Raw genomic sequence first — 12,032 nt, 5'->3', positions numbered from 1 at the left:
ATTTTGGGAGCCAGTTGAGGTAAAACATGTCAAATGTCTCCAACGTCAGATGGATACAAGATTTACATTTTCTACATTACGCTGATATTTCTGTGATCTTTTCAGTCTCCACTAAAGTGCCACCATGAGCACAGACGCGGAGATGGAGTGCTACGGCCCGGCGGCCATCTACCTCCGGAAGCCAGAGAGGGAAAGGATTGAGGCTCAAGCCGCTCCTTTTGATGCCAAAACTTCCTTTTTTGTGATTCATAAGACAGAAATGTATCTCAAGGGTAAACTTGTGAAGAGAGATGGTGGCAAAGTCACCATTGAGACTGAGGGTGATAAACAGGTAGGTGTATTTCCAATCAAGACACTTTTCTATGTTGGGGTTTTGTCATTTTTTTTCATATTAACATTTGTTTAAAATTATGAATGAAAAATAATTAGAGGCTTTGAGTTCATACTAACACAGTGGCAGAGGTGGAAAGTAATGAATTACATTTACTCGTGTTACTGTAATTGAGTAGATTTTTTTGTGTACTTGTAGTTTTAAAAATCTGTACTTTTACTTTTACTTAAGTATGCTTTGTGTGAAGTATTGTACTTCGCTACATTTTAAATCACATCCGTTACTGAGTAAATAAAAATGTTGGCCGAATTTTTTTTTTTTTAAGCAAAGGGGATCGTACAGCATCATTAACCAGCATGATACAATAACTTAACAATCATAAATTATTGCAGCCTGCGACAACCTGAGCATTGAGCATGATGCGTTCACATGAAAAGGACAGCGTCGGAAATTAGAGAATTGAGCGAATGGCGCACAGGGGCACAGCCTTTTTAACAGGGGTACTTAAAAGTTTGGTCTCCTTTGGGTCATTTAAAGAAAAGTTATTGACCCGTATTGATTTATAGATTTGCAGTATGACTGTTGGTGGAAAAAAAGGGGCGATTGTAGGACTAGGGTCAGACCTTTAGAGGGGCTCAGCTCCTAATGAGAATTGGACATTCAATGCCCTGCAAACCACTTTTACTGTTTCTCTTTTTCCAGGAACTTACTGTAAAAGAAGATGAAATCTTTCCCAGGAACCCTCCAAAGTATGATAAAATTGAGGACATGGTCATGATGACCCACCTCAACGAGCCTACTGTGTTGTATAACCTCAAAGAGCGTTTTTCATCCTGGATGATCTACGTAAGTTTCCACTTAACTAATGCAATGAGTATTTATATCTGAGAATCTAAATGTTAATATTGTGTTTATTTTCTATTTGTGCTATTACAGACCTATTCTGGGCTGTTTTGTGTCGTTGTGAATCCCTACAAGTGGCTTCCTGTGTATGATGCTATAGTTGTCGGAGGATACAGAGGCAAGAAGAGGATTGAGGCACCACCTCACATCTTCTCCATCTCTGATAATGCCTATCAGTTCATGCACACAGGTAAAATTAAAGTTAGCAGTGTTAAATCATGTAGAATTAAGCTTACACATAAGCTTATTGAGGGGATTACAAATTCACGTGAAATATCTATGTTTGTATTTCAGATCGTGAAAACCAGTCTATCCTGATCACGTAAGTATGACAGAAACTGTAATGCTAAATCATATAATGATAATACAGCACAATCTTGAAATGTGTCTGTTATACCCCCAGTGGAGAATCCGGTGCAGGAAAGACTGTCAACACCAAACGTGTCATCCAGTACTTTGCAACAATTGCAGCTATTGGATCCAAGAAGGCTGAACCAACTGCTGGAAAGATGCAGGTAAATTGGTTGTTTAATATAAAATTTTTCGTCAGATGAAAGTTAATGTGAATGTTTAGCCCATGTAACTCAAATCCTCTCTTGCAGGGCTCCCTTGAGGACCAAATTGTTGCAGCCAACCCTCTGCTGGAGTCCTATGGTAATGCCAAGACTGTGAGGAATGACAACTCCTCTCGTTTTGTAAGTAATCCAGGGAACATCTCAAGACATATTGTTGCTAAATTACAAAAGATGATGTTATCATTGATCTGGCTCCCTAGGGTAAATTCATCAGAATCCACTTTGGCTCTTCTGGGAAGCTGGCTTCAGCTGATATTGAAACTTGTAAGTTTCAACCATGATGTAAATCAAGATTAATCTGGAGTGTCATATATTTTTGATAAAGTAACTAAACTGTAATAGAGTGATCACACAATCTCTGGTTAAATTCTCTTAGATCTGCTGGAGAAGTCCCGTGTAACCTTCCAGTTGTCTGCTGAAAGGAGCTACCACATCTTCTATCAGCTGATGACTGGACACCAACCTCAGCTCCTGGGTATGTTACTTTGTAAATTTGACACTGAAACTTAAATAATGCCAGAGACAAGACCAAGCAATGATGTGTATTTTTAACTGTGCTCCTATAGAGGCTCTTCTGATCACCACCAACCCCTATGACTACCCAATGATCAGTCAGGGTGAAATCACTGTGAAGAGCATTGATGATGTGGAGGAGTTCATTGCAACAGATGTAAGAAAACATTTTAGTTAAGTATATCTTGCATGCTTAATGCAACCGGGAAGTTTTTTTCAAATACCAATAACTCTTCTTCATGTACAATGTAGACTGCTATTGACATTTTGGGCTTCAATGGTGAGGAGAAGCAGGGCATCTACAAGCTGACTGGTGCTGTGATGCATCATGGCAACATGAAATTCAAGCAGAAGCAGCGTGAGGAGCAGGCTGAACCTGATGGCAATGAGGGTAACTCGGATAATGATATCTTATAGAAAATCTACCATTGATTAATAACATATATTTGTAAACATATCCCAGTTCACAGATGGCTAACAGTTTGTTTTTCCATCAGTGGCTGATAAAATCGCCTACCTCCTGGGCCTGAACTCAGCGGATATGTTGAAAGCTCTGTGCTACCCAAGAGTCAAGGTCGGAAATGAGATGGTAACCAAAGGTCAGACCGTCCCACAGGTAAGATAAAGAAAGTTCAATATTTGAACAAATAAAATGGCAATATTTCCATTTTAACCAGAAAATATGATTGTGATCATTCTAAAATCTTTATTTCTAGGTCAACAATGCTGTCAGTGCTCTGTGCAAGTCTATCTATGAGAAAATGTTCTTGTGGATGGTCATCCGTATCAATGAGATGCTGGACACCAAGCAGCCAAGACAGTACTTCATTGGAGTGTTGGATATCGCTGGATTTGAGATCTTTGATGTGAGTGATCTGAAGAATATTTGAGTTGCATCATGTCAACAATGTTTTTTCTATGACTCATAATGTCACCATAATTACAGTTCAACAGCCTGGAGCAACTCTGCATCAACTTCACCAATGAGAAACTGCAACAGTTCTTCAACCACCACATGTTTGTCCTGGAGCAAGAGGAGTACAAGAAAGAAGGCATTGTCTGGGAGTTCATAGACTTTGGTATGGACTTGGCTGCCTGCATTGAGCTTATTGAGAAGGTCAGTAGTCAATCAAGTCGAAGTGATTTTTTAAATCATGTTTGCTTCCACTGTTAAACCTTTGATGTGATTTTTTTTTTCTCAGCCAATGGGCATCTTCTCCATCCTTGAAGAGGAGTGCATGTTCCCCAAGGCCTCTGACACTTCTTTCAAGAACAAGTTGCATGATCAGCATCTTGGCAAGACCAAGGCCTTTGAAAAGCCAAAGCCTAAAAAGGGCGCGCCTGAGGCTCACTTCTCCCTGGTTCACTATGCTGGTACAGTTGACTACAATATCCAAGGCTGGTTGGACAAGAACAAGGACCCCCTGAATGACTCAGTTATCCAGCTCTACCAGAAGGCCTCCAACAAACTTCTGTGCTTCCTGTATGCAAAACATGGTGCAGAAGGTGAGAAATAAGATTGAGTAGAGTGATCAGGAACTCTGAGTAACAGTACAGCTGATAAGTTCTATCAAAAAAACCTTACATTTTTTTTTAAACACAATTTTAAAAACTATTTTCTATTACTGCCTGTACAAGAAAGTGATCAACAATGACGAGATTTACATTAGCTATTAGCAGCCTAATCAGTCGCAATGTATGATGTTATACGACATTCACTATGTTCGTAGTGAGGAGTAAGAAACCATGTGTCTGTTACACTTGGTTCAGGCCTTGAATATAGCTGCTGACTATTCTGTATTAATATATACATGCATGTATAATCACGCACATGCACGTATAATCACTCACAATTAATTGACACAGATCCTAGAAAAGTTACTTATTCAGTGCCATTAATTCAATTTAATGTTTGTGAAAACAGAGCCTGCTGGTGGTGGCGGCAAAAAGGCTGGAAAGAAGAAGGGTGGTTCCTTCCAGACTGTGTCTGCTCTTTTCAGGGTATGTATTGTTTAATACTTTAAACTATTAAAACCATCATTTTGAAATACTGCTTACCATTTTTCTTATGTTGCTGATCCACAGGAGAACTTGGGCAAGCTGATGACCAACTTGAGGAGCACTCACCCTCATTTTGTCCGTTGCCTCATTCCTAATGAATCAAAGACCCCAGGTAAGAAGCACCTGGCCTAATCTTGCACACTTGAATGTGACACATTGATGAAAACAAACATTTTGAATATGATTTTGGAACTTTCAGGTCTTATGGAGAACTTCTTGGTCATCCATCAGCTGAGGTGTAACGGTGTGCTGGAAGGCATCAGAATCTGCAGAAAGGGCTTCCCCAGCAGAATCCTCTATGGTGACTTCAAGCAAAGGTGATATCATTTAATATAAGCAAATCAAGTTGATTTCAGTTGAGTTAAAAACAGCCCGCCAAGATGTGGGGGTCACTGTAAGTAACAATACAATATTTTCTTGTAGATACAAAGTATTGAATGCCAGCGTCATCCCTGAGGGACAGTTCATTGACAACAAGAAAGCTGCTGAGAAGCTGCTAGGCTCTATTGACGTGGATCACACTCAATACATGTTTGGACACACAAAGGTTAATCTCTATGAACAATGTCAAGATATGGTATGTACATACATCCTTTTGTATCAGTGAATGCTGATTACTGAGTCCCTTCAAACAACCACACAGGTGTTCTTCAAAGCTGGTCTGCTGGGTGCTCTGGAGGAGATGAGAGATGAAAAACTGGCTCATCTGGTGGGCATGACTCAAGCTCTCGCCAGAGGATATGTCATGAGGAAAGAGTTTGTAAAGATGATGGAGAGGAGGTAGGATTATCATACAGTACACTGAACTGTTCTATTCATAACAGCTGTTTTTTTTGTTTGTAATGAAATAACATTACAGAAAAGTTACACTTTATGCGTATTAATTTTCCAGGGAAGCTATCTTCTCCATTCAGTACAATATCCGCTCGTTCATGAATGTGAAAAACTGGCCGTGGATGAATCTGTACTTCAAGATCAAGCCTCTTCTGAAGAGTGCTGAGACTGAGAAGGAGCTGTCTGCGATGAAGGAGAACTATGGGAAGATGCAGACAGACCTGGCTGCTGCTCTAGCCAAGAAGAAGGAGCTGGAGGAGAAGATGGTTTCCCTGCTGCAGGAAAAGAATGACCTGCAATTGCAAGTGGCTGCGGTAAGTAGGATACGAAAGCAAGACCGACTCTGTCATATCCACACTCCATTAATTGAATATTGAAGTTAACATTTTCACATTTTTATTAACCCTTAAACTATTCATGTACATGTAGATAATACATTGCCCATTAATTTTACTGTATGTTAAAATATACTATAGGAAGTTGAGAACCTGTCAGATGCTGATGAAAGGTGTGAAGGCCTGATTAAGAGCAAGATCCAACTTGAGGCCAAACTCAAAGAGACAACTGAAAGACTGGAAGATGAAGAGGAAATCAATGCTGAGCTGACTGGCAAGAAGAGGAAGCTGGAGGATGAATGCTCTGAGCTGAAGAAAGATATTGATGACTTGGAGCTCACCTTGGCTAAAGTGGAAAAGGAGAAACATGCCACAGAAAACAAGGTTGGAATCATTTTAATCCTGTATTTATTTATTTTTTAAAGGCAATGTATTTGATGTTAGCTTTCAAACATATGGGTATGAAGTGATGGAAATAATACACCTTTCCCGACATTTTCAGGTGAAAAACCTGACAGAGGAGATGGCATCTCAAGATGAGTCTCTTGCCAAGTTGACCAAGGAGAAGAAAGCCCTCCAAGAGGCTCACCAACAAACACTGGATGATCTCCAGGCAGAGGAAGACAAAGTCAACACTCTGACCAAGGCCAAGACTAAGCTGGAACAGCAAGTGGACGATGTGAGGAAACATTGTTTTTGATAACATATCTGTATTGTTAATTTGTGTGTGAGAATCGACATTCCATGATAAAAATTCAAAACATTATTTAATGTGAACGTTATAATATTATCTCAAAAGCTTGAGGGATCACTGGAGCAAGAGAAAAAGCTCCGTATGGACCTTGAGAGAGCCAAGAGGAAGCTTGAGGGAGATTTGAAACTGGCCCAGGAATCCATAATGGATCTGGAGAACGACAAACAGCAAGCTGACGAGAAAATCAAGAAGTACATTTTCTTTTTTTATGTTTAATCCTTACATTGATTAATTGCCATAATGCAATACAACAGCAATACCTTTTTTTCCTATTCCAGGAAGGAGTTTGAGACCAGCCAGTTGCTCAGCAAGATTGAGGATGAACAGTCTCTTGGTGCTCAGCTTCAGAAGAAGATCAAGGAGCTCCAGGTTAGTATTTGACATGAAAGTTATACTCTGTGACTGAAAAACCACTGCTCACAGTGTGTTCAGTTAACAAGCCTTTCTTTATATTGGGATCATCCAACCTAGGCACGTGTTGAGGAGCTGGAAGAAGAAATTGAGGCTGAACGGGCTGCTCGGGCAAAGGTGGAGAAGCAGAGGGCTGACCTCTCCAGGGAACTTGAGGAGATCAGCGAGAGGCTCGAGGAAGCCGGTGGAGCAACAGCCGCTCAGATTGAGATGAACAAGAAGCGCGAGGCTGAGTTCCAGAAGCTGCGCCGTGATCTTGAGGAGTCAACCCTCCAGCACGAAGCTACCGCGGCGGCTCTCCGCAAGAAGCAGGCCGACAGCGTCGCAGAGCTGGGAGAGCAGATCGATAACCTCCAGCGTGTCAAGCAGAAGCTGGAGAAGGAGAAGAGCGAGTACAAGATGGAGATTGATGATCTCTCCAGCAACATGGAAGCTGTAGCTAAATCCAAAGTATGGAGTCATTATGGTTATAAATATGGATCATATGGGATAATTATGAAGTAGTCTCAAACTTAGACACATGCAAAACATTTGCTTTGTTCATGTTAATATTTCTAAATACATCATGTTTTGTTTTCATAGGGTAACTTGGAAAAAATTTGCAGAACTGTTGAGGACCAGCTGAGTGAGATTAAGGCCAAAAATGATGAGAATGTGCGCCAGCTGAATGACATTAATGCACAGAGGGCAAGACTGCAGACAGAGAATGGTGAGTCACCTGTGATAAAAACTAATAATAAAAACCACATATGATCATTTAGATAAATGACTCATTAATATTTTGTCGTTCAGGTGAGTTTTCTCGCCAGCTTGAGGAGAAAGATGCTCTTGTTTCCCAGCTGACCAGAGGCAAACAGGCTTACACTCAGCAGATTGAGGAGTTGAAGAGACACGTTGAGGAGGAAGTGAAGGTATAAAGCATTTTTATCTCCTATTATACTTTTATCCTTGGTATTGTAAACAGTTGTTTTATCTTAAAGAACCCATGTCTATGATACTTCAAATAATACATATTTCTGTGATACATCTGGTCAGTAAAATATATATTCCATTTTTCATTAGGCCAAGAATGCCCTGGCCCATGGTGTTCAATCAGCCCGCCATGACTGCGATCTGCTCAGAGAGCAGTTTGAGGAGGAGCAAGAGGCTAAAGCTGAGCTGCAACGAGGAATGTCCAAGGCAAACAGTGAAGTGGCTCAGTGGAGAACCAAATATGAGACTGATGCTATCCAGCGCACTGAGGAGCTGGAGGAGTCAAAGTAAGTCATTTTCAAATTAGTCTTCAATTCAATTGCTTGCTTTTCCAGAAAACATTCCACATATTTACATATTGTAAACAAATTCTTCACTACAGGAAAAAGCTTGCCCAGCGTCTGCAGGATGCTGAGGAATCCATTGAGGCTGTGAACTCAAAGTGCGCCTCTCTGGAGAAGACCAAGCAGAGGTTACAGGGTGAGGTGGAGGACCTCATGATTGATGTAGAGAGAGCTAATGCTCTGGCTGCCAACCTTGACAAGAAGCAGAGGAACTTTGATAAGGTAACAGGAACTCAAAAACCACACTGGTTTGAATGAAATACAAAATGATCTTGGTAATTAATCATTGTTATTAATCTATATAATTCTAGGTCCTTGCAGAATGGAAACAGAAATATGAGGAAGGCCAGGCAGAGCTGGAAGGAGCCCAGAAGGAGGCTCGCTCTCTCAGCACTGAACTGTTCAAGATGAAGAACTCTTATGAGGAGGCTCTGGATCATCTGGAGACCATGAAGAGAGAGAACAAGAACCTGCAGCGTAAGTCAATCCCACAATATTTAAAGTAATATTAATTCATCATTGTAGTGATTATACAGCTTCTTCCTTGACTTCTGTAGCTGTAAGTTCATGAAGGTTTGCGGTGGAAAAATGTAGTTTCTAAATATAATCTAGATACCTAATTGCACTGGATTTTGGCTTTTAATACGCTACAGAGGAGATCTCAGACCTGACTGAACAGATTGGTGAGACTGGAAAGAGCATCCATGAGCTGGAGAAATCCAAGAAGACTGTGGAGACTGAGAAAACTGAAATTCAGTCAGCACTGGAGGAAGCAGAGGTAAAAAATATAATTTACAATATAAAAAGACAACTTGTGTGATAAAATACAACATTAATTTGAATTTTTTTTTCTTGATTTTTTTGAGAAAATAACCTTTAAGTGTATGTTCAACTTTTTCTTTAAGGGTACACTGGAGCATGAGGAAGCCAAGATTCTCCGTGTTCAGCTTGAACTTAACCAGATCAAAGGTGAAGTAGACAGGAAGCTGGCAGAAAAGGACGAGGAGATGGAGCAGATCAAGAGGAACAGCCAGAGGGTGACTGACTCAATGCAGAGCACTCTCGATGCTGAGGTCAGGAGCAGGAACGATGCCCTGAGAGTCAAGAAGAAGATGGAGGGAGATCTGAATGAGATGGAGATTCAGCTGAGTCATTCTAATAGGCAGGCTGCTGAGTCTCAGAAACAACTGAGGAATGTCCAGGGACAGCTCAAGGTGAGCTTTGTCTGATCAATGAATAAACAAATCTTACAGAGCAAAAGAAAGTTAAGTCTTTACCCTTGCACGTGTTATCAGGATGCCCAACTGCACCTTGATGATGCTGTCAGAGGACAGGAAGACATGAAGGAGCAGGTTGCCATGGTGGAGCGCAGAAATGGCCTGATGGTGGCTGAGATTGAGGAGCTCAGATCCGCTCTTGAGCAGACAGAGAGGGGACGCAAAGTGGCTGAGGCGGAGTTGGTTGATGCCAGTGAGCGTGTTGGACTGCTTCACTCTCAGGTTTATATTCAATCATTAACAAGAAAATGCCTTTATACAGAATGAATATAGTATACATACCAGCTTTTGTATACATAACACAAAATTAAAAGTGACTTTTTTTAATTTTCAGAACACCAGCCTGTTGAACACCAAGAAGAAGCTGGAGTCTGACCTCGTACAGGTTCAGGGTGAAGTGGACGATGCTGTTCAGGAATCAAGAAACGCTGAGGACAAAGCCAAAAAGGCTATCACTGATGTGAGTTTGTATATGAGTCTTCTTTTTTTTTATAAAATTCAACTTCACTTCACAAAACACTTGTTTATACACGATGCCCATCATTTCAGGCTGCCATGATGGCCGAGGAGCTAAAGAAGGAGCAAGACACCAGTTCTCACCTGGAGAGGATGAAGAAGAACCTGGAAGTCACAGTCAAGGACCTGCAGCACCGTCTGGATGAGGCTGAGAACCTGGCCATGAAGGGTGGCAAGAAGCAGCTCCAGAAACTGGAGTCAAGGGTATGCTCTTAATACATCTGCTTTCACACTTTCAATATGTGGAATTCTCACTTCAAAAAATTCCTTTACAAGGTTTTGATATACTATGCATCATCACATTACAGGTTCGTGAACTGGAAACTGAGGTTGAAGCTGAGCAGAGGCGTGGAGTTGATGCTGTTAAGGGAGTCCGCAAATATGAGAGGAGAGTGAAGGAGCTGACCTACCAGGTAAGTTTCGGATTTAACTAAAAACATGATCATGATTTCTTGGTTTGGAAATGTTCTCTCTATATAGTGCAGTAACATTGCTTTGTTTGTATAGACTGAGGAGGACAAGAAGAATGTGCACAGACTTCAGGATCTGGTGGATAAGCTGCAGCTCAAAGTGAAGGCTTACAAGAGACAGGCTGAGGAGGCTGTAAGTCAAATTTGTTGTATTTTTTTATAAAGGAATGTCGCAAAAATCAAAAATTACAGAAAGAAAACATACTAATATGATGTACAATTTAAAAAATACTTCAACTCCAAACCCTTTTGCAGGAGGAGCAGGCCAATACTCACTTGTCCAGGTACAGGAAGGTCCAGCATGAGATGGAGGAAGCTCAGGAGCGTGCCGACATCGCTGAATCCCAGGTCAACAAGCTGAGAGCCAAAGGCCGTGATCATGGAAAGGTAACCATGTGATAATATTTTAAATAGATTATTATGTGGGCACCTTAGTTTAATGGAGTATTTCAATTTTAATTTACTTTTTATTTTAAGAATATATGCTGAATCTTCTTTCTTGTTTTCTTTCTAGTCCGAACCTGCTGAATAAGAGACATCCTTTTGGAGACTTTGGACAAAGTTCATAAAATATGAACTAGCTGTTTAATTGTCTTCTTACACTGTGTTTATTCAATAAACATTTTACCTCAAAATGTATTATTTACTCTCTGGTTTCTCTTTAACCCTTGTGCCTCACTAAGGACATTTTTGGCTTTTCATTTTTTATTTTCTTGATCATTTGGGCTGTGTTTATGCATATGGCATCACATTCTCCAAGGATATTCTTTTTAAATAATTCATTTTTTATTTCAAACAATCACTTAGTTCTATGCTACGACGATACTCAATTATATGTATTAAGGACATAAAGGCCTGGATGAGCTGCAACTTCCTGTTATTAAGTTATTGTGCTTGGCCCTAAACACCTCAGAAACACATTATCTAATGATAGAACTACTCTGGATGGCATTACACTGGCCTCCATCACTACTGTAAGGAACCTAGGAGTTATATTTGATCAGAATTTACAAAAATCAGACACATTCTGTCTCAAAATGATGCAGAAAAACTAATCCATGCATTTGTTACTTCTAGGCTGGATTATTGTAATTCATTATTATCAGGCTGCCCCAACAAGTCTCTAAAGACTCTCCAGCTGGTCCAGAATGCAGCTTCAATGTGCTTCTCTCTTCTATCCTTCCTCTCTCTCCTCTCTACCCCAACCGGTCGAGGCAGATGTTCTCCCACTTTGAGCCTGGTTCTGAGGTTTCTTCCTGTTAAAAGGGAGTTTTTTTCTTGCCACTGTCGCCAAGTGCTGCTCATGTGGGAATGTTGGGTCTCTTTAAAATTAAAACCTGAAGAGTACAGTTTAGACCTGCTCAATGTGTAAAGTGCCTTGAGATGACTTTGTTGTGATTTGGCGCTATATAAATAAAGATTGATTTATTGATTGATTGATGGGTGTTGGAGTGTGGTTTGTCTGCGTGTATTGAAAAATAAATTGTTTGTGTGAGTGTGTATATGTAAATGTGTGTATATGCAGGTACAAATGGAGTTTATTAAAGTTTAAATTTGTATTGTTTTGCATGTGTGCATTTATAGCATTGTCTGTTAGTGAAGGTGTGTGAGTGTGTGTTTGTGTGTGAGAGAGAGAGAGGGAGATAGAGAGAAAGACAGATTTAAACATAATGCTGTAAATGCAGACCTGCAAGACAATATACATTATCCACACATTTACGTACACACACTCAAAC

The 12,032-nt window shown here is 40.4% G+C and overlaps 1 protein-coding gene across 1 annotated transcript; it reads left to right on the top strand.

The window, feature by feature from the left end:
* The first annotated feature begins 124 nt into the window (after positions 1-124).
* LOC133978999 (myosin heavy chain, fast skeletal muscle-like) lies at positions 125-10,935 on the top strand. Its single transcript, XM_062417398.1, has 39 exons — positions 125-331; positions 1,034-1,177; positions 1,268-1,424; positions 1,529-1,556; positions 1,638-1,749; positions 1,837-1,929; positions 2,010-2,073; positions 2,186-2,284; positions 2,376-2,479; positions 2,575-2,713; positions 2,820-2,938; positions 3,039-3,188; positions 3,269-3,439; positions 3,525-3,819; positions 4,247-4,323; positions 4,408-4,495; positions 4,583-4,700; positions 4,807-4,930; positions 5,027-5,163; positions 5,276-5,531; positions 5,694-5,936; positions 6,055-6,231; positions 6,352-6,497; positions 6,585-6,675; positions 6,778-7,167; positions 7,300-7,426; positions 7,510-7,628; positions 7,780-7,976; positions 8,072-8,255; positions 8,345-8,510; positions 8,687-8,811; positions 8,939-9,247; positions 9,329-9,532; positions 9,645-9,770; positions 9,860-10,030; positions 10,135-10,239; positions 10,334-10,429; positions 10,552-10,683; positions 10,811-10,935. The coding sequence occupies exons 1-39, from the start codon at positions 125-127 to the stop codon at positions 10,826-10,828; spliced, it is 5,808 nt and encodes a 1,935-aa protein (XP_062273382.1). The 3' UTR covers positions 10,829-10,935.
* Positions 10,936-12,032: the final 1,097 nt, after the last annotated feature.

The sequence above is a fragment of the Scomber scombrus genome, chromosome 4 (genome assembly GCF_963691925.1).
Source record: "Scomber scombrus chromosome 4, fScoSco1.1, whole genome shotgun sequence".
Lineage (NCBI taxonomy): Eukaryota > Metazoa > Chordata > Actinopteri > Scombriformes > Scombridae > Scomber > Scomber scombrus.
The sequence above is the reverse complement of the archived record's forward strand: the minus strand, read 5'-3'. Positions and strand labels throughout refer to the sequence as shown.

Coding starts and splice junctions, on each gene's coding strand:
- LOC133978999 (XM_062417398.1), top strand. CDS start 125: ATGAGCACAGACGCGGAGATGGAGTGCTACGGCCCGGCGGCCATCTAC. Junction 5,532..5,693: donor TGCAATTGCAAGTGGCTGCG/GTAAGTAGGATA, acceptor AATATACTATAG/GAAGTTGAGAACCTGTCAGA. Junction 7,629..7,779: donor ACGTTGAGGAGGAAGTGAAG/GTATAAAGCATT, acceptor ATTTTTCATTAG/GCCAAGAATGCCCTGGCCCA.